Raw genomic sequence first — 20,986 nt, 5'->3', positions numbered from 1 at the left:
CTCATAAATCCGTCGCTCTGAGCTCAGCTTTCACACCTGAACTCTGGAGGAAGGAAGCAGGCTGCGCTGAGGTCACCTCAGAGCGCTCAGACGCTCCGTGTCGCTGGTGGCGAGGAGCAGCGAGGAGCAGATTTAATGGATTTAAAGAGGCGATGAATACTTCAAAGATCAGCCAAGACATGAGCAGCAGGTACTGCACCAATGTTCTGATGTTCTGACACAGACCTGTGATTACAGCCAGAGAAACACTGAATCAGGCGCTGAAGAAGCCTTTCAGGGGATCCAGGAAGAAGGTCCAGCCGACCTCATCCAGCTCTGAGGAGTGATAAAAACTCTCATTCAACACGTTTCTGTTCTGTTTGCAGATGATTTTTAGCACCATAAACCAGAGTTATATCAGTGTTAGAAAAATTAACTCACAGACAACGGCATGAAACCACGAAATCCCTCAGAGGCCTCAGAATTTTACCAGCAAGGGGAGAACAACACTTCTCTCTGCAGATTCACAACAGTTCTCCAAAGAGTGGCTGCCTCCCTTTACCTTTTATTAGGTGACACATACATCCAATCCTCTATGTGCCCAGGTCTGGTTTATCTCCTGAGTTTGGAGGCATCTCCTTATCTGGGGAGCTATAAAGATAACGATCAGTTCTTAAAACACAGCTCTCTTTGTGAAGTTTTGATATGAAATGGCCTCTCTGGCTGTGACTTTTATTTAATGATAATAAGCAAACTTTTCTGACAGTCAGTAACCTTTAACCCCTGAGACGGAGCCTTTTTCTAGACGCTTCACTCCTACTGAAAAGCTTTCCTTGAATGTTCTGAAATATTCACCAGAAGCTCCGACCCGCTTCTGTTCTGAGGCTGTCTGGAGCAGCATCTGCCCGGTCTGTCATCAGGAGGTGATTCAGATGCAGGCCGCTCTCCTGTATTTGGAGGAGATGACGTCCTGTTATGTGAACGGCATGAAGTGACAGGCATCGCCATGGCAACACGCTGTCAGACGGTCCCAGACCGAAGCCGTCTGTTCCACGGTTATTTGCTCTGATGTGCTCCACAGGAGGAGCTTTTACACCTGAACTTTGTTCCTGGTGTATGATTTCGTGACTCTGGCCTCAAACGTCTCTTTAAATAAACCCAAAAAGCTTTGTTGACAGCGTGAAAACATCTGGGGGTGAAACAGTTCCACGCCTGCTGGTTCGCTTTGGTGATGAAAACCGTCTGTGATCTTCATCTTTATGGAGCTCTGTGAGCCCCCCCCCCTCACATCTTTTCTCAGCTGACCGGCAGCTCTGAGGCGGCTGCAGCTCTGATGCTGCAGTGTGTTCCCAGTCCGCCCAGCAGGGGGCAGAGCGGCAGCAGCCGGGCGTCAGGGCGTGAGGAGAGGAAGAGGAGCGGCTGGAGCATCACTGAAGGACAGAGTCTGAACATCAGCGTGTTTTTCACTTAATATTCATTTAATCAGCGCTTCTGTAGAGTCAGACCCTCCGATTGCATCCAATAATGTGCCGACATTAAAGGTCAAAGGTCATGCAGCACCTTTCAGAAGCAGGAAGTGACCTCAGCCATCAGCCATGTGAGTTCATGACTTTCTGTCCGCCGTCACCTCGCCTTCTGTTCAGCTTTAATATGGAAACCTGTAATTATCCCCACCCTCCTCGGTCCTAACCTCCAGTTAAACTCGAACCTGAATGTGAAACGCTGAGCAGGAACATCAGGGATGAACCTTCAGGGTTCACGATGAGTCGAGTGAATAACTCCCACCTTAAGGAGGTAAAGCCTTTATTGCATCCGGTGGAGCCGGAGCCTCGGGCAGTGGGGGATCCATCTGAGGAGCGTATCAGCAGCTATGATGGCCTCTGCTCAGGTGAAACCACTGCAGGCTGCCATGAGGACTGAAACCGTCTCTTTCCAGTCTGTGTGAGCCGACTGTTCCCAGGGAGTAGTCAGACCCGTCTCATATCGTATCGTAAAGCATCTGAGGCCCAAAGGCAGCCACTGCAGGGACAGATGCAACAACTTCAGACTCTTTAAAGGGTTAAGGAGGAGAAGCTGTTTGCACATGAAATCAAATCTATCAAACCGTTATTTCAGGCCTTTATTCAGATTCTCACGTTATTTTAACACCTGTGTTTCCACCTAAAGTCCTTCCAGTGGAAAAGAGAACTGACCTGGATAGAGACGGTTCTGAACAGGATTTATATTGTAAAGGTGGAACTTTCAGCAGCTTCTCACACGACGTGGTTCAAAATGAAGGAATGAAACTGACTCTAACGACAGGTTTCTGTAAGATAATTTCTGTAAATAAGAGCTTTATTTTCTACTGTTCAACCAGCTTTGAGGTGCATTGCTGCCAAGGGACGGGTCGGCTGAGAATGTCTCGTGTTATTGATGTAAATTTAATCACGATCTAATTCTGAGATCATTTTATCCGCCTAACTGGGTCATTTCATTCAGTCAGAACCTCCTGCAGACCTCAGCTCCCTGACGGGTCAGACTGCAGTCTTTGGACATGTTTCAGACGTCACATCGCCAGGTATTAGACTGCACCGCCGCTCTCACACAGCCTGGTCAGATCCACAGACATCCATCTTGTTGAGATGCTGCAGCCGTGCACGTGTGAGTGTGACAGAGACTGTTTCCAGAAGAGCTTCATAAATAATTCAAAGCTCTGCTGACCCCCCCCCCCCCTCATGGCGATACTCTTAAAGAAGCAGGCCACGTTCTGTAAATATACCGATCATCACTGATCAATCAGCCAGTTATCATGTCCTGCAGATCAAAGAACAGAAGCTGGACCGGGACCACCTCTGGGTACCAGGTTTAAATAAACCCAGCAAACAGATCCCAGAAAGTCCTCCCAGCTGTTCTGTCTGATGGGAAGAGGGCGGAGCCGGAAACAGACGACCAATCATCACTAAAACAGGAAAACTGTGTGTGAACGATGTGTTAATGTGCAAGAGGGAGGATATGAACACAGAAACAGGCAGAAAGCAGGCAGAAAGCAGAAAGAAAGCAGAAAGAAAACAGAAAGAAAGCAGGCAGAAAGCAGGCAGAAAGCAGAAAGAAAGCAGGCAGAAAGCAGAAAGAAAGCAAAAAGAAAGCAGAAAGAAAACAGAAAGAAAGCAGGCAGAAAGCAGAAAGAAAACAGAAAGAAAGCAGAAAGCAGACAGAAAGCAGAAAGAAAACAGACAGAAAGAAAGAAGGCAGAAAGCAGACAGAAAGAAAGAAGACAGAAAGCAGAAAGAAAGCAGAAAGAAAGCAGAAAGCAGACAGAAAGCAGAAAGAAAGCAGGCAGAAAGCAGACAGAAAGAAAGAAAGCAGAAAGCAGACAGAAAGCAGAAAGAAAGCAGAAAGCAGACAGAAAGCAGAAAGAAAGCAGGCAGAAAGCAGACAGAAAGAAAGAAGACAGAAAGCAGAAAGAAAGCAGAAAGAAAGCAGAAAGCAGACAGAAAGCAGAAAGAAAGCAGGCAGAAAGCAGACAGAAAGAAAGCAGGCAGAAAGCAGACAGAAAGAAAGAAAGCAGAAAGCAGACAGAAAGCAGAAAGAAAGCAGAAAGCAGACAGAAAGCAGAAAGAAAGCAGACAGAAAGAAAGCAGGCAGAAAGCAGACAGAAAGAAAGAAGGCAGAAAGCAGACAGAAAGAAAGAAGACAGAAAGCAGAAAGAAAGCAGAAAGAAAGCAGGCAGAAAGCAGAAAGAAAGCAGGCAGAAAACAGGCCGAAAGCAGTCGACTGGAAAAGAAAAAGAGCTTTAAGTGAATGGAAAACGCTGCACAGGAAGACGATCCAAAAACTGAAATTTAAATGGATAAATGGGAACGGTCAAAGGAAGTAGAGCGGCTGATGATGATCAGAACAAAGAAGAGAAAAAGCTTAATGCAGAGCTGCTGTGGCTCAAGGGCACAAAGCCAGACTGACTGGGAAGAACAAAGGGAGTAAAAACAGGAAGTAACGATGAGAAGGAAACAGAACAAAGGATCTGAAAAAGCAGTGAACGTCACAATAAAACCAAGCCTAACGCAACAGAACAGGAACAAGATACAAACCCAACAAACCAGCGGCATCACAGCCAGCTCTGATGAGCAGCCTGGACTATATATACTTATATATAATATATATAACTATATATACTTATATATATATATATATATAACTATAACCATCAAAGTGCCCCACTTCACTGCATCAGATTCAGATTCTAACACTTCTTTAATGATTATAATGGGTTCAGTGCACAGCCGGTCGTCCTAAAGTCGGATCAACCTCCTTTTTGTCAAGTTTCAAAGGTGAAGATACAGTGTTTTAAAGGTCAAAGGTCAAGTAGCAGAAGCTTTTATTCATGTTTTTAATCTTAACTGATGATAAACTTGGATCTTTTTCTGCTGCCAGCAGGAGGAAAAGGGTTTAAATAGAGAGCTCCAGTGAGTTATTTTAGTCAGTGAGCACTTTTACATGTTAATTAGTTCATTTTTATCTGCAGCAGCACTTTCTGACGCGTCTCCTGATGTCTTTACCGAGTATATCAGCAAAAAAATGCCTGCTGTCCCCAAACAGTCTTCCTCGGCTTGGCCCACATTGGAGCTGCAGGAGGACAGAGTCGGCCCAGAGGTGGCACGTCTGTGCTGTTTCTGGCATTTCATGCTGTTCCTTTTTTAAAAGAGGCTCAGCTCCTGGTCCTGCAGCTCCTGGTCCTGCAGCTCCTGGACCTGCAGCTCCTGGTCCTGCAGCTCCTGGTCCTGCAGCTCCTGGTCCTGCAGCTCCTGGTCCTGCAGCTCCTGGTCCTGCAGCTCCTGGTCCTGCAGCTCCTGGTCCTGCAGCTCCTGGTCCTGCAGCTCCTGGTCCTGCAGCTCCTGGTCCTGCAGCTCATTGGTCCTGCAGCTCCTGGTCCTGCAGCTCCTGGTCCTGCAGCTCCTGGTCCTGCAGCTCCTGGTCCTGCAGCTCCTGGTCCTGCAGCTCCTGGTCCTGCAGCTCCTGGTCCTGCAGCTCATTGGTCCTGCAGCTCCTGGTCCTGCAGCTCATTGGTCCTGCAGCTCCTGGTCCTGCAGCTCCTGGTCCTGCAGCTCCTGGTCCTGCAGCTCCTGGTCCTGCAGCTCCTGGTCCTGCAGCTCCTGGTCCTGCAGCTCATTGGTCCTGCAGCTCCTGGTCCTGCAGCTCCTGGTCCTGCAGCTCCTGGTCCTGCAGCTCCTGGTCCTGCAGCTCATTGGTCCTGCAGCTCCTGGTCCTGCAGCTCCTGGTCCTGCAGCTCCTGGTCCTGCAGCTCCTGGTCCTGCAGCTCCTGGTCCTGCAGCTCCTGGTCCTGCAGCTCCTGGTCCTGCAGCTCCTGGTCCTGCAGCTCCTGGTCCTGCAGCTCATTGGTCCTGCAGCTCCTGGTCCTGCAGCTCATTGGTCCTGCAGCTCCTGGTCCTGCAGCTCCTGGTCCTGCAGCTCCTGGTCCTGCAGCTCCTGGTCCTGCAGCTCCTGGTCCTGCAGCTCCTGGTCCTGCAGCTCATTGGTCCTGCAGCTCCTGGTCCTGCAGCTCCTGGTCCTGCAGCTCCTGGTCCTGCAGCTCCTGGTCCTGCAGCTCATTGGTCCTGCAGCTCCTGGTCCTGCAGCTCCTGGTCCTGCAGCTCCTGGTCCTGCAGCTCCTGGTCCTGCAGCTCCTGGTCCTGCAGCTCCTGGTCCTGCAGCTCCTGGTCCTGCAGCTCATTGGTCCTGCAGCTCCTGGTCCTGCAGCTCCTGGTCCTGCAGCTCCTGGTCCTGCAGCTCCTGGTCCTGCAGCTCATTGGTCCTGCAGCTCCTGGTCCTGCAGCTCCTGGTCCTGCAGCTCCTGGTCCTGCAGCTCCTGGTCCTGCAGCTCCTGGTCCTGCAGCTCATTGGTCCTGCAGCTCCTGGTCCTGCAGCTCCTGGTCCTGCAGCTCCTGGTCCTGCAGCTCCTGGTCCTGCAGCTCCTGGTCCTGCAGCTCCTGCAGAAACTTCTGAAATGTGACTGATAACAGCCTCTCTGTGTGGATCTTATTTCTGGGTTTTCTCTGGGGGGGGGGTGCTCCTCCCAAACTACCAAAGGAGGCACACACCGATGCAGAGCCCCGTCTGTCTGGTGTTTGGGAATCACAGAAGAGGAACCAGTGTCTTTCTAAGGGGGGTGTTAGCTCTGTGAAGGACCTATCCCAGGTGCAGCTCCCCCCAAACCAGCCCCAAGGCTGAGCAGGAAGAGCTGGGTAGATAATGGATGGATAATGGCTGAAAGAGCTGAAGCGATGCGTCTCTAATGGCTGCTAATCTATCAGCGTATGACGCCTCAAACATTAAGCCACACGGTCGAACTGAAAGCCTAATGCAGCCTCCTGTAGATGGGATGGTGTTCTGCTGCGTCTGCGCCTCCGGTTTGGACCTAAAAGAGCAGGTCATGCCAAACTGAAGGTTTTATCCCACAAAGTTAGCAGATTTACGAGGCCAAACCGACTGAGAAGAACTCAGAGCGTGGAAACCAAAGACCCGGTGTGGACATACTTTGGATCAGGGGTGTTTGGCCATAGCCCTTCGCTTTATGGCAGGGCTGTGAGCTCCAGGTAGAGTTTCAGGCCCCAGAAGGCCCCATGGCAAAGGGCTTCAAGATGAGTCAGAAGCTTTAGGGTTCACAAACTTACCCCTTTATATGCTTTTTAATAGTTACAAGGTAAAAACCGCTGTCCACCGGTGAAAAAGAGTTTTAAATGGTTCAGCTTTTCCACTTGTGAAGGATTAATGTTGCTTTGCCTTCTGAAGGCGTGGCCTGCTCCTTCAGATGGAGAAATGAAACCTTCCACTCTCTAAATCGATCCTAAACTGATGGGTCTGCATCAGTCGGATCTGTGTTGTTTTCCTCCAGCAGCTTCCTGCCTTAATGGGAGCTGAGAGCTGCTGGGAGTGTTGGAGGCTGAGGCCGTAAACCAGCCAGGACAGCACCGCACCATAAAACAGGGAGGGGCGCTCTCACATGCTGAGGTCAGCATCTGCTGCTCTTTGTGTTCCCAGGCAGTGGAGGAGGGGAGGCATCAGCTGGAGTTTATTCTCAAAGACGTCTGAGTCCAGATTGATCCTTTTGTTCATTCTAATGTCTAACTTTGCTGCTGAGTCCACACAGAAACATTTAGGGTTCAGTTTCCATCAGAACGTAACACAAATTAAACCAAAGAAGAAGAAATGTGAGCTGACAGACAGCAGAGGGAGCTCCTCCTCTGGTGCCATTAAACCCAGCAGAAGAAGATCCGTGTCAATGTGAGGACGAGCACTGCTTCCTCCTCATGAATCCCATCATTTATTCACTGAGTCTATTTCTGTTCCGCGTTCATCTCAGTGACCTCACCACCTCAGACGAGAGTGAAAACTGAGCATGAAAATAGATGAAGGGTGGGTGAAGAGGCAGATTTTCACCTGGAATCAATCGCAGGAGTATTTTCTGCACAATAATACAGACGACACCCGCTGACGTAGACGTGCCTTTGATTCAGAAACGCAGACTTTTGTGAAATCCGTAGTTGATATAATTTAAAAAGTGAAGACGTGAGCAGTCACCAAAAGAAAGTATACCAGACGTTTCTAACGTCTGTAAGCTGCCTACAATCTGAAGCTGCAGCTGAGCTGCTGATATGAGATCAATCTGATGATTAACAAATGTGTATTTTACACATTCAGCCCCCCCACAGGGTGGCATCATGGCTGCACCATGTGGAGGAAAAAGGGAAGAACACATCAGAAACAGCATGACTTGTTTCATACTGGGGAATGGTTTATGTATCAGATGATTTGTAAGAATGTTAAAAATGTGTCTTATGACGGATTCTTTGTGAGAAAAGATGTGAGAAAGGTTTCTAACTGCTTTATAAACTGAACTGAACATTAAATCACAGAACAGAGCAAACATGTGCCATGGTATCAAAGCATGACCAGCTGCACACGGCTGTAACACGGCTGTAACACGGCTATAACACGGCTGTAACACGGCCGTAACACGGCTGTAACACGGCTGTAACACGGCTATAACACGGCTGTAACACGGCTGTAACACGGCTGTAACACGGCTGTAACACGGCTGTAACACGGCTATAACACGGCTGTAACACGGCTGTAACACGGCTGTAACACGGCAGTAATATGACAGTAACACGGCTGTAACACGGCAGTAACACGGCTGTAACACGGCTGTAACACGGCAGTAACACGGCTGTAACACGGCTGTATCACTGCAGTAACACGGCTGTATCACTGCAGTAACACGGCTGTAACACGGCAGTAATATGACAGTAACACGGCTGTAACACGGCAGTAACACTGCTGTAACACGGCTGTAACACGGCTGTAACACGGCTGTAACACGGCTGTAACACGGCAGTAATATGACAGTAACACGGCAGTAACACGGCTGTAACACGGCTGTATCACTGCAGTAACACGGCTGTATCACTGCAGTAACACGGCTGTAACACGGCAGTAATATGACAGTAACACGGCTGTAACACGGCAGTAACACTGCTGTAACACGGCTGTAACACGGCTGTAACACGGCTGTAACACGGCAGTAATATGACAGTAACACGGCTGTAACACGGCTGTAACACGGCTGTAACACGGCTGTAACACGGCTGTAACACGGCAGTAACACGGCTGTAACACGGCAGTAACACTGCTGTAACACTGCAGTAACACTGCTGTAACACGGCTGTAACACGGCTGTAACACGGCTGTAACACGGCAGTAACACGGCTGTAACACGGCAGTAACACTGCTGTAACACTGCAGTAACACTGCTGTAACACGGCTGTAACACGGCAGTAACACGGCTGTAACACGGCCGTAACACTGCAGTAACACTGCTGTAACACGGCTGTAACACTGCAGTAACACTGCTGTAACACGGCTGTAACACGGCAGTAACACTGCTGTAACACTGCAGTAACACTGCTGTAACACTGCTGTAACACTGCAGTAACACTGCTGTAACACGGCTGTAACACGGCAGTAACACTGCTGTAACACGGCTGTAACACGGCAGTAACACGGCTGTAACACGGCTGTAACACGGCAGTAACACGGCTGTAACACGGCAGTAACACTGCTGTAACACTGCAGTAACACTGCTGTAACACGGCAGTAACACGGCTGTAACACGGCTGTAACACGGCAGTAACACGGCTGTAACACGGCAGTAACACTGCTGTAACACTGCAGTAACACTGCTGTAACACGGCTGTAACACGGCAGTAACACGGCTGTAACACGGCCGTAACACGGCTGTAACACGGCAGTAACACGGCTGTAACACGGCTGTAACACGGCAGTAATATGACAGTAACACGGCAGTAACACGGCTGTAACACGGCAGTAACACGGCAGTAACACGGCTGTAACACGGCAGTAACACGGCTGTAACACGGCTGTAACACGGAGGAGGTGTGAGGAGGGCGGCCTGCTGGTCTTTGGACAGAAATGTCCGGCTCATCACAACATAAATGGTATTTTTGACGCGTTAAATGTGCTGAAAGACACAAACAAACCGCTGAGCGTGGATAAATACAGAACTGGGACAATGTCAGCTGATATAACCTGATACCATGACATCACCACTTCAGACGCAAGCTTTTCATCTTCCAGTGTTAAATATCACACGCAGGTTAGCATCCTTCAGCGTCCTCAGGACTCGATTCAGACGTCCCGCCCACAAAGGAGGCAGAAACATGAGCAATCTGCTCCTGAAAGGCTGAGATAATCATTCCTGCACCCAGAGAAACAGAAAAAGGTTCACTTTGCTGGAGTAAAGCAGCCAACGCACAGCATTTAAATGAACTCTGAGGAAGGGAAACCTGCAGCGGGTCTGAACTGCTGAACAATATTGACTGAAAGAACAGGTGGAACTAACAGCTCCATCCAGATCCCAGAGGTTCTGTTTCTCAGCTCTGAGCTTAATGAGCTCCGGTTATTGATCTGCTGCCTCCAAACTGTCAGCTGACTGACGCTCATCAGACTCTGAGGCATTGATCGAGTCCTTCTCTGTGTGCAGGACGGTGGAGGACCATCACCTCCAGATGTTTCCACAGCAGCATGCTCCTTCAGTGCTGCCGGCCCAACACTGTCATTTATTCCACCTGCCAGGACGGGCGGAGCTCCTCTGCAGCCTTTCAGCTCATCCCGTTTCCGCTTTATAGGAGCAGAGTGACGCCATGAAGATTTCACTTCTGAGATCTACACAGGCCTGAACTCCACCTGAGCCTGACTGAGGGTCTGCAACCAAAGGTCATCCATCCAGAAGCTTAGGCAATCTGTTAAACTCATCCCTTTAGTTTTAAGGCTGTTTGGAAGCTTGTGTCTGCAGAGTTTAGCATCAGTATCAGCCTCGGTCAGCTAGCAGAGCAGCCAGGCAACAACTCAGAGGAGCTCATCTCGCTGCTGCAGTCAGCAGAGAAGGACACACAGTCGACCTCAGTCTGAGGAAACTTACAGCTCGCTTTAATGAGTTAAAGAAGCTCAGATGCTAATGCAGCTTTGAAAAGACCAGATACCTGGAACAAGTGATAAAGTGACAGCACGTTAAACTGCTTTAACCTGACACAGCTTCTAAGCATAGAGATATATCTGTAAGTATCCCATAAACAAAAAAGGTCCCCCGGACATCTGCAGGAGGGTTAGCGTTCTGTTTGGGGACAATTTCTGGTACAATCAAGGGTCAGACATGGTCCTCCTGCATCAGTCCAACGCAACAAGAATTCATCTGGGCCTGGACGAGGAATCTGGTTGGGCCTGGAAGCCCTGGAACAAACTGCGGTCCATCGCAGAGTTTGGTCAAAGGTTACAGCAGCTAATGGCAGCTAATGGCAGCTAACTGCAGCTAACGGCAGCTAATGGCAGCTAATGGCAGCTAACTGCAGCTAACGGCAGCTAATGGCAGCTAACTACAGCTAACTGCAGCTAACGGAAGCTAACAGCAGCTAATGGCAGCTAACTACAGCTAACGGCAGCTAACTACAGCTAACGGCAGCTAACTACAGCTAACGGCAGCTAACAGCAGCTAATGGCAGCTAACGCAGCTAACTGCAGCTAACAGCAGCCCTGATCAACATCTCAGACAGAGGCATCCAGCCCAGGTGAGAACTGTGGCTGAAGACAGCTGCTACAGAGCAGGTGACCTCCGTTGGATCATTTTCAACGTGTCCGTGGGACAGAAGGGGAGGAGCTTACGATGCAGCCTCCATGCATGTTGCTGAAGACATGTTGGACATTTAAACAGGGTTAAACAGGGTGAACACTTTGGACCCAGGTATGTGCAGCACAGGTGGAATCCTGGACTAAAAAGGTGAAAACTTCAAATGAGAGGGCAGTTCAGCTAACATGTAGCACAAGACAATAATGAAATTAAAGCAACGATGTAAAGAAATTATCTAATGAATGAGGTTATTGTTGTTGTTAATAAGTCGTTTCTGCATATGTTTGACATTATTTGTGTTATTTTTAGGTCCTTTTTGCTTACTTTGACATTTTAGTACACATAAAACTCCCTGAAACCTCCTGAAAATTCCACAGAGAGCTGGGGGGTCTCTGGTCCAGCAGAACCATGCAGCCGAACATGAGTTAGAGCATGAGCAGAGTCTGCAACAGCAGATTAAAATCCAGCTTATTTTCAGGATTTATGGGCCAGCCGGGCCTGCTGGTGCATTTAAAGGAACCCGAACCTGAATTTTAAGGCAGAACTCATAATACCAACAAACAGCCAGCTTCTCTAAATACTCCCAAAAGCTGAGTCTCAGATACTTTAGTAATGAGATTAAATGAAGAAAACTGACTGATGTGTCAGCTGGGCCGAGCTTAAACCAGCTCAGGTTGGTGAATAAAAAGTGTCGAGCCAATCAGAGACAGCGCAAAGGTGTTAAAACTCACAGCCGGCCACCATCGGCTCATCAAAGGCTTAATCCTGTACATCCAAACAGTTGTTTCTCCTCAGAAACTGGAACAAACACCTCGAGCCAGCCGGCTGAGGAGTGAACCCCGGCTGAATCAGGGTTCACTCCTCAGGCCATCGCTGTGTTTGAGTTTCAGCTGAGCAGCAGAAACAAAGTGAGTCTCAGGTTTCTGAATGGTGTAGATCTGATCCAGGATCAATACACTCACTGATCTGTGTGCTGTAAACAAACAGCACCCCCCCCCCCCTGTCAGTCAAACTCAATTCACTGAGTTAAGTCTGATGAACAAGTAAAAAAGAGCAGAAAACGTTAACCTCAGCTGAATCTATAATTAGAGCTCATATCTGTGGACAGGAGAGTGTGCGCCCAGTGGGAATAATCCTCAAACATTCAGCATCTCCTTTGAATGCAAACATGCAGAGCGCCGGCCTCTCTGCTCCCTCGCAGCTCAGGTGGGCTGAGAGCTGCAGCCTGGCTGATATCACGCTGTGCCGATGTTATGAGCTGCTCTGAACAGCAGAGAGCTGACTCATGGCAGCTCTAAATCTCCTCTCTGCAGTTCAGGCTTCCTCTGACTTCAGCACTGTTTCCTTCTGCAGACGGAACAACCACAGAAGAAGAATCAGTCCGAGGACGCCGAGCTGAAGGAGCCCGGTCCAGTACCCGAGAATCACTCACAGCAGATGAGTTCAAAGCCCATCTGGAACACTGGTTCCAGCCACATGAAGCTGGTGAAAACACCTTTTCCATCTCATTTCTGGGGGATTAAACCTCATTGTGTCTCTTTAAAGACAATCTTCTAACGTCCAAACGAGTCCAGAGCATCTGGTTCTACACGAGGTTTACCTTTAAGGAGAAAGATTTAGATAGAAAAGCTGTGTTTGAACGTGGTCTTATCTGTGTGAGGAACCCAGACATCAGTTTATAAGATTAGCAGCTTCATCGGGCTGATGAAGGTGGTGCGATGACTGAAGAGCACATCAAGCCAGGAATAACACTGTGAAACAAAGCAGCAGCGACAGGAAACAGCTGAGAAAAGGTCATTTTCTCACATGTTTTAAGGACCAGGCGACTGAACCGACACCAACTGAAAAAGCTGCCCTTGAACGCACCACCAAGACGGCACATAAATGCTAACTAAGACGTACGAAGCTGTGTGGAAACGCTCCAGTTTGGATTCAAGACGGAAAAAGGGAGATTTATGTGTAGAATGTGGTCAGAATTCAAGGCTAGAAAATGTGAGATGGTGATGTTTTGTTTTAGAACAGGAAGATTATTAAATTACGAGTTCGCAAGGTGCAGTACTCAGGTGACCAGTAGGGGCAGTGCAGCTCTGACCTTGATGTAAAAACGGAGGAAGAGGAGTTCCTCTGGATCTGGTCGTGATGTCAGCAGTTTGAAAGCGATCAGAATGAGGACTGCAGCAAAAGTTTATTTAGGTAATGGAGGAGCAGAACGTGTTGGTGGGAGTCAAAGGAAGCGTGGAAACAGATCATTAGCATCCAGGATTGTTTTTATTCCAGTCCCTTAAGGACTGGCATCAGTCCTCAGAGGAAAATGTTTGTCCTGCTCTGATTCATCATGTAAACGGGACTAAAAAGCAGGAATATTCCTGGTCTTAGAGCTGTTGAAAGAGTTCAAAGTTTGCTGCTCTTCTTCTGCAGCTGCGACATTTTTATTCCAGTTTCAATCATGAAATGATCAAAAATCACATTTTACATGATATTCTGTTCAGTTTCACAGGAGCCAGAACATTAAAAAATGTATTTAGGAAACGCAGCAGTTCTGATCTGGACTGAATCGTCCAAATCAGATCTGGACTGAATCATCCAGATCAGATCTGAACTGAATCATCCACATCAGATCTGAACTGATCTGGACTGAATCATCCACATCAGATCTGAACTGATCTGGACTGAATCATCCACATCAGATCTGAACTGATCTGGATTGAATCATCCACATCAGATCTGGACTGAATCCTCCACATCAGATCTGAACTGAATCCTCCACATCAGATCTGAACAGATCTGGATTGAATCATCCACATCAGATCTGGACTGAATCCTCCACATCAGATCTGGATTGAATCATCCACATCAGATCTGAACTGAATCGTCCAAATCAGATCTGAACTGAATCATCCACATCAGATCTGAACTGATCTGGACTGAATCATCCACATCAGATCTGGACTGAATCCTCCACATCAGATCTGGATTGAATCATCCACATCAGATCTGAACTGAATCATCCACATCAGATCTGGACTGAACTCGATGGCTCAAAGTTTCTTTGTGTCCTCACATCAGGTAAAATGAAGTCCCTGCACTTCTTTTCAGCACAAACACGCCTCGATGCGCACGTTTAGATCCAGAACCGAACACATTATGATCGTAGGAAATAAGGAGAAACCTGAACCCGATCTGGGGGGAACTTTTACTCCAAACACCTGAGACTGCGCCTCACTTTTCTTCCACTGCAGGGTCACGTGATCGGATTCGGACCAATGAGCATCAACTGAAGCACATTCTCTGTTTGGTTCTTCTGTGACGGGCCCAGCAGGACCATCTGTGAGAGCTCCAGGTCTGCTGCTCTGTGCTGTCTCACCTCCCCTCGTCTGACTCTCAGAACCGCTGCAGCTGCCTCCTCTTCCTCACTTTTTACCACCAACCTTCCTGTCTGTCTTCCTGTCGCCTCACCTGTCTGTCTGCATGCTGCCTAACCACCTGTCTGTCTCATCCAGTCCCACCTGTCTCTCTCTCTGTGAGTGTTTTGCTGCATCAGGGTAAAACACACGCACACACTGCACCCCATCCCATAATAACCACACCTAAAAGCTCCAGTGCAGCTGCATTCAGGATGTGAGCGGCAGGATGCTGCAGTACACCTCCACCCAGCATCCATCAGCCCTCCATCCCTCCATCCTCCCCCCCTCTGCAGGCACAACTTCACCCATCCCTCCTCACACTCGGGAAACTTCCATCCCTCCATCCCGTTCATCCCTCCATCATCTCCTACCTGCCGGTGCCTTCTCTTTGCCCTCCATCTCCCGGTGTGATTCGGTCTTCTGTCCTGCTTGACTTCCTCTCCTTTCGTCCCTCCTTCCTGCCTCGATCAGCTGTTATCAACAAGCGTCGAGCCTCGGAGAATCTGACCGCTGCTCAGCTGCGGAGGGGTCGGAAGAGGAGGAGTAGGAGCTGGAGGATGAGGAGGAGGGAGGAAGGAGGGAGGGAGGCACCGCGGAAAGAGGAGCACAAACAAGTCGCCGTTTGCTCGCAGGAATCCTCCTCTTCCTCTTCTTCTTCGTCTATTTGTCCTTCCTCCTGCGGACGTTGAGGCTCGTGCGTTCACCTGGGCCGTGTCCGCGCGCTGTTCGGTCTCTCTCTCCCTCTCTCTCTCTCTCTCTCTGCTCGCGCCGTGATGCTGCAGCCCGAGCCAGAAGAGATGGAGAGTGACGTCACCGCCGGATGAGTTTTTGAAGTGAAAAGAAGAAGAAGAAGAAGATGATGATGATGGGAGGAAGGAACTTTCAACAACTGGAGGTGGGGAAGCTCAGTCTACCGCAAGGCACCATGGGAGTTGGCGCACCTCATACCTGTGCCAGCGGAGGCCACGCCCCCAAAGACACCCCACCCAAAACACAGCGCCCTCTGCACATGCGCAGTTTCAATTAATGAGAAGTTTTTACTCCCAGAAAGTTCTAGGAACGTTTTTTGGAAGCAGGAACCTTCCAGAAAAAGTTAGTTTAGGTTGAGGTATAGTTCAGGAAAGTTGTTTTTATTGTAAATGTGTTTTACGTTGGTTTTTAGGTCCATGATTTAGTTCCTGCAAAGTTCTCCAAACATCTACAGTGTTTCCCAAAGCTACAGTGACATCTCTCTAAGCTGGTTTCCATGTGACCACGAGTCGATATTTACTGTTAATTCAGCTGAATGAAAACTGAAAAAGGTCTGTTACAATAAGCAAGAAACGTTTTTGTGGTTGAATAAACACCATTTTAATATGTATTTAATCATTTTTAAGTTATATTGTGTAAAGTAAGTCGACAGATAAACTAGCATCAATGAGAAACTTCTGGGACAAGAAGATGGAGCGGCTGCCATACACTGAAGTAACAACTGGTTCCATTCAGAGGAAAATAACTTAGGTAATGTGTACATTTTTATATGATTTGCTGTAAAAGGCTATGAAAGTACTATATTGTGGTTAAGAAATACAGTTTCCCACCTAAATGATACCCAAGAAATCAAACTAAATCTCCTGAAGAAAGCATTTATAGCAGCTGTTGTAATGAAAACATCTGGTGTCCTCTGAATAAATGTGAAAACTCAGACAAACAGGTTTCAGTCAAACTCCTTAATTTTAGTTTTCATTCACAGAAGCAGGAAGCAGGAAACACTTTTTTCTGGACCCATATATTTGTACATCACCTGCAGAATGAAAGGAATCGTCATGTTTCTCTGAAGCCAGGGACAGCAGATACAAAGACGAGAACATGGGGCCCAACACAGAACCCTGAGGGACGCCAGGTGAGTGGCCCTTTCAGAGAAGGCGAAGTGAGAAACTGCAGAAGCTTTTATTCCATGTTTCAGGTTTCAGAGAAAGTGAGTTGATCGATTCCTGGAAGCAGCAGTTTGGTGGTTTGTATGTTGGGAAATTAAACTTTGGAAGACAAAGACATATTCAGACAGACAGTGTTCGTTCTTTATTTATTCACTGATGAAGTGATTTTTTACAATAATGTATGGCTGCCATAAAAGCTGCCAGCAGGGCGGCGCCGTTTTGCACATGATTCCAGAACAGCGCCGCCCTGCTGGCAGCTTTTATGGAGTCAGATCAGTGTGTGATTTATGGCTCTGACCTCAGGAGAAGCTCAGGCTGAATGTTTGGTGCTTCCTCCTGACTTTGTATTCTTTGAAATGTCTCAACGTTAATTTTCCTTTAGAAGAAACAGATTCTTCAGATTCTTTAGATTGAATTGATTAAACTAACTGATAGATTTACTTGATTTGCCGGTAAACTCCAACATGTCATAAATGAATGAAATCCAGGTAAAAATGCTCTTCTGACTTGTTAGAAGGTAAAACATCCACCTCTCCCTGTTCAGTGAGGTTTATTTCATATGTTCTCAGTTAATAAGATAAAGAATAACCGTGTTTATCCATTTTCTGACAGTTTAACCGGAGCGTCCTCTGGGATAAAGTTCATCTGATGGATGTCAGATTGAAGTGTTCGCTGATGTCTGAGCACCGTGTTCACAGCATATGTCGCGGTCATGTTCAGAGGTTCCTGTTGGCGAGCAGCGAGGAAGAGATGAGCTCCGGCAAAACCCGGGAGGAAGGAGAGAGGAGAGCAGGTGGAGGACAGGTGCTGAGACAACAGGAAGCTGGAAAAAACAGGAGAGAGGAGATGAGGAAACAAAACACAGATGGGGAACAAGATGGACAGCAAGGGGAGGAAACAAGGAGAAGGGAAAAGGAGACTGTGAGGGGATAAGAAGGAGGGAAAGGAAAAAAGATGATGATGAGGGGAATGAGAAAAGAAAACAAGGAAGTTAAACCAGAATCAGGGAAAATCTGAAGGTAAAGGAGAGAAAATAAGGATTCGAAGAACAAAAAGCAGCTTTTCTGTAGAAATGGAGACTTTTCTGAAGCTGACGCCGAGGCTGGTTAGTTAAAACCCGCTGAGCTCTGAGGTTGGACTGAGTTTATCAGGTAAAAGTGAGGTTATAAGTCACAACAGCAGGAACACGTTACCGGAGGTGAACTTCCTGTGTGGCTCCTGACTCGGTGCTGACACCTGGTGGCGGCGACAGGAAGCTGCACAACAGACTGAACCGAGGGAAGAGCCACAAACAGGATGGAGGAGTCGGTGAGAGCCAAGTTTCCAACTCGTTACCATGGAAACGACGAGACCATGTTCTTCTGAACACATCCGGGAGTCATAGATTACTTTTTTAATGGTATCCAAACTCATTTGTGCACGTGTAAATGGTTTCAGTGCATGAGACATCTGGAGCTGCTCAGGTTCTGGTCATTATGACTAATTTTATCTCCAAATGTTGTAAACTGAGAGCAACGATTTAGTTTTTTGGTGAACTTTGATGCAGACGATCAGAAACAGAGAAGTACCACAGGGTTCAGTTCTGGAGCTCCAATATTCAACCTGAACTCTGTCAAATGATGTAATTTACAATGTTTTAAACTCCTGATCCAGTCCTCATTTCTTTCCCCAACTCAAGACCTTTGACCCATTCAGGCAGAAAAAAGGCTCCTAACTCAAGGGATGAAGCAGTGTTGTGTCGACACAGAACAGACAACTTAGCAAAGAAGCCATTTTAAACTGGATCTTTAGGCACTTTGTTACCAGCAGCCTGTCACAAAGACACATCATTTGTTCCCATTTCTTTAGCTGCATCTATGAAAAACAGCAAAGAAAACACAGTTTGACAGACAGAAAATAGGATTTCTGCAGCAACAAGGTGATTCCCAAAGAGCTATTAGCTGAAAACTTGGCATATCTCAGCATGGTGTGCAGTGTGTCCTTAAAACATTTGAGGAAACTGGACAAGTGGAGGACAAAAGAAGAAGTGTCAGGCCTAAAAAACTATCTACAGCAGATGAACAGGATCTGAAAGTGATGTCCTTAAGAAAGAGGAAAAAATCCAGCTGTGACCTGACAGGACCTGAGAGATGCATCTGGACCTTCAGCTGATCCATCTACTGTTGGCCCAAGCCTCATCAGAAATGGTCTCCATGGAAGGGTGGCTGTCAAGAAGCCGTTCTTAAGGAAGGGAAACAGGGAGAAAAGGCTGAGCTGTGCCAAATGACACAAGAAGTGGACTGAAAATCAGTGGCAACAGGTCTTATGGAGGGATGAATCCTCCCCAGAGCCCGGACCTCAACATTATTGAAGCAGTGTGGGATCATCTGACAGAGAACGGAACAAAAGGCAGCCCACATCCAAAGAAGAGCTTTGGGATGTCCTTCAAGAAGCCTGGAGAACTATTCCTGAAGACTCCTTAAAGAAATGACAGAAAGCTGGTCTCAGAGGGTTCAGGCTGTGTTGGAGAATAAAGGAGCTCAGACCAGAGATTCACTTTAAAGCTGCTGAGAACTGAGAAAAAACTCTGTTTCTGCCTCAGATTCTGGGTTTATGTTCATGTTTGAACATGTTTCAGTGAATCTCTGCAGCTGCTTCCTGTTTTTATGCAGAAATATAAAGAAATGAGGCTGATCTCTTGATTGAACCCAAAGTTTTAAATAACTAAAAGCACAAAGAAAGTAACACAGAGACGAACTGTAGTTAGAATACTTTATGATGAGTACTGTACAGTGAAATGTAGTGCAGAGCCTTCACAGGTCGGCAGGCTGCTGTCTGAAGGGTTAAACAAAAGAAATCCATCATCAGAACGACGCAGAGCAGCAAGATACAGAGAAAATAAAAAGTCACAGTCGAAAGGTTCTGATCAAACAGAGGAGTCGGGTCGGACACTGAATACATTTCCCCCGAGCAGGAGTGTGTGTGCGGTTCATTTGAACCTGCTTAAACTACATTAGTGTTCTAATGCTACATCACGTGCACGTGTGAGTGTGTCCTTGCTCTGTGTGTATCTCACTAATTGCACTTGAGGGTGAGGATATGTGGAGCTTACATTACCGGTCAGATATCTGCAGGATCGTTTGGCTTCTTTTTGTTTCAATGTTGGAGACTTTGACACAAAAACAAAAAGTGAGCGAGCTTCAACAACCAGCCCAGGACGAGCTCACAAAGAGCTAAAAACACCGCCTGATCACGTGGGTCAGCACCAGCCGCACAGCTCCCAGCCCGCTGTGCACGTGAACTCTGGACCGGTCACCGGCCATGTTGTAGTGATGTTCATTCATTCCAGAGCACCGTAACTCCTTCCATGGTTCACCGAAGGCTTCGTACAGGAGCAGCGAACCACAGCCTTCAGCTGGACTGTCGTGGGCGCCGTTTAGCACAGCTGGTGGCTGGGTTTGAGTCCCAGCCTGGAGCCCACTTACTCTGTCCCCTTTCCTGTCTGTCAAATAAGGGCCACGAGTGCCCAAAAGGTTTTACCATCATGTAAAACTGCGGTAGCGCTGACAGACTGTGCTAACCGCTAACTGCTAGCTAACCGCTAACTGCTAGCTAACCGCTAACTGCTAGTCCAGGTAGTGCTAGCTAACCGCTAACTGCGGTAGTGCTGACACTGTGCTAACCGCTAACTGCTAGCTAACCGCTAACTGCTAGTCCAGGTAGTGCTAGCTAACCGCTAACTGCTAGCTAGAACCTGGGTTCCTGGGGGCTGGCCGAATAGTTAAATCTGCTCGGGAACCTTCCTGAGTAAAATGAGCTGGAAGTACGTGAGCAGCAGCCATGATCAGAGCTGCCTGAAGGAAAGGAGCTCCGACGCTTCCTTAAGGATCTCCTTTAGGAAACACCGGACCGTCCTTCCTGAGAGAAAGGAGCTCCGACGCTTCCTTAAGGATCTCCTTTAGGAAACACCGGACCGTCCTTTAGGAGAGAAAGGAGCTCCGACGCTTCCTTAAGGATCTCCTTTAGGAAACACCGGACCGTCCTTCCTGAGAGAAAGGAGCTCCGACGCTTCCTTAAGGATCTCCTTTAGGAAACACCGGACCGTCCTTTAGGAGAGAAAGGAGCTCCGACGCTTCCTTAAGGATCTCCTTTAGGAAACACCGGACCGTCCTTCATGAGAGAAAGGAGCTCCGAGGCTTCCTTAAGCATCTCCTTTAGGAAACACCGGACCGTCCTTCCTGAGAGAAAGGAGCTCCGACGCTTCCTTAAGGATCTCCTTTAGGAAACACCGGACCGTCCTTCAGGAGAGAAAGGAGCTCCGACGCTTCCTTAAGGATCTCCTTTAAGAAACACCGGACCGTCCTTCCTGAGAGAAAGGAGCTCCGACGCTTCCTTAAGGATCTCCTTTAGGAAACACCGGACCGTCCTTCCTGAGAGAAAGGAGCTCCGACGCTTCCTTAAGGATCTCCTTTAGGAAACACCGGACCGTCCTTCAGGAGAGAAAGGAGCTCCGACGCTTCCTTAAGGATCTC

General features: G+C 48.0%; 1 protein-coding gene and 1 long non-coding RNA gene across 2 annotated transcripts in view; both read right to left on the bottom strand.

Annotated features, from left to right (window-relative positions):
• The window catches only part of LOC140313875 (fibroblast growth factor 12-like), a 54,888-nt gene extending 39,589 nt beyond the window's left edge, over positions 1-15,299 (bottom strand). Inside the window, exon 1 of the mRNA XM_072391856.1 lies at positions 14,931-15,299. Coding sequence (XP_072247957.1) covers positions 14,931-14,958 — 28 coding nt within the window. The 5' untranslated portion in view covers positions 14,959-15,299. The remainder of the gene's footprint in view (positions 1-14,930) is intronic.
• A 3,913-nt stretch (positions 15,300-19,212) lies between these two features.
• Positions 19,213-20,786, bottom strand: LOC140313666 (uncharacterized). The gene is made up of 2 exons (XR_011917080.1): positions 20,209-20,786; positions 19,213-20,055 (listed from the first exon to the last, which is right to left on the bottom strand). It is a non-coding gene; the product is annotated as an uncharacterized lncRNA (long non-coding RNA).
• Positions 20,787-20,986: the final 200 nt, after the last annotated feature.

This window comes from Leuresthes tenuis, unplaced genomic scaffold (assembly GCF_036924035.1).
Source record: "Leuresthes tenuis unplaced genomic scaffold, fLeuTen1.0.hap1 SCAF_9, whole genome shotgun sequence".
Classification (NCBI taxonomy): Eukaryota; Metazoa; Chordata; class Actinopteri; order Atheriniformes; family Atherinopsidae; genus Leuresthes; species Leuresthes tenuis.
Note: the sequence above shows the minus strand (reverse complement) of the source record. Positions and strands in the feature narration are given on the sequence as shown.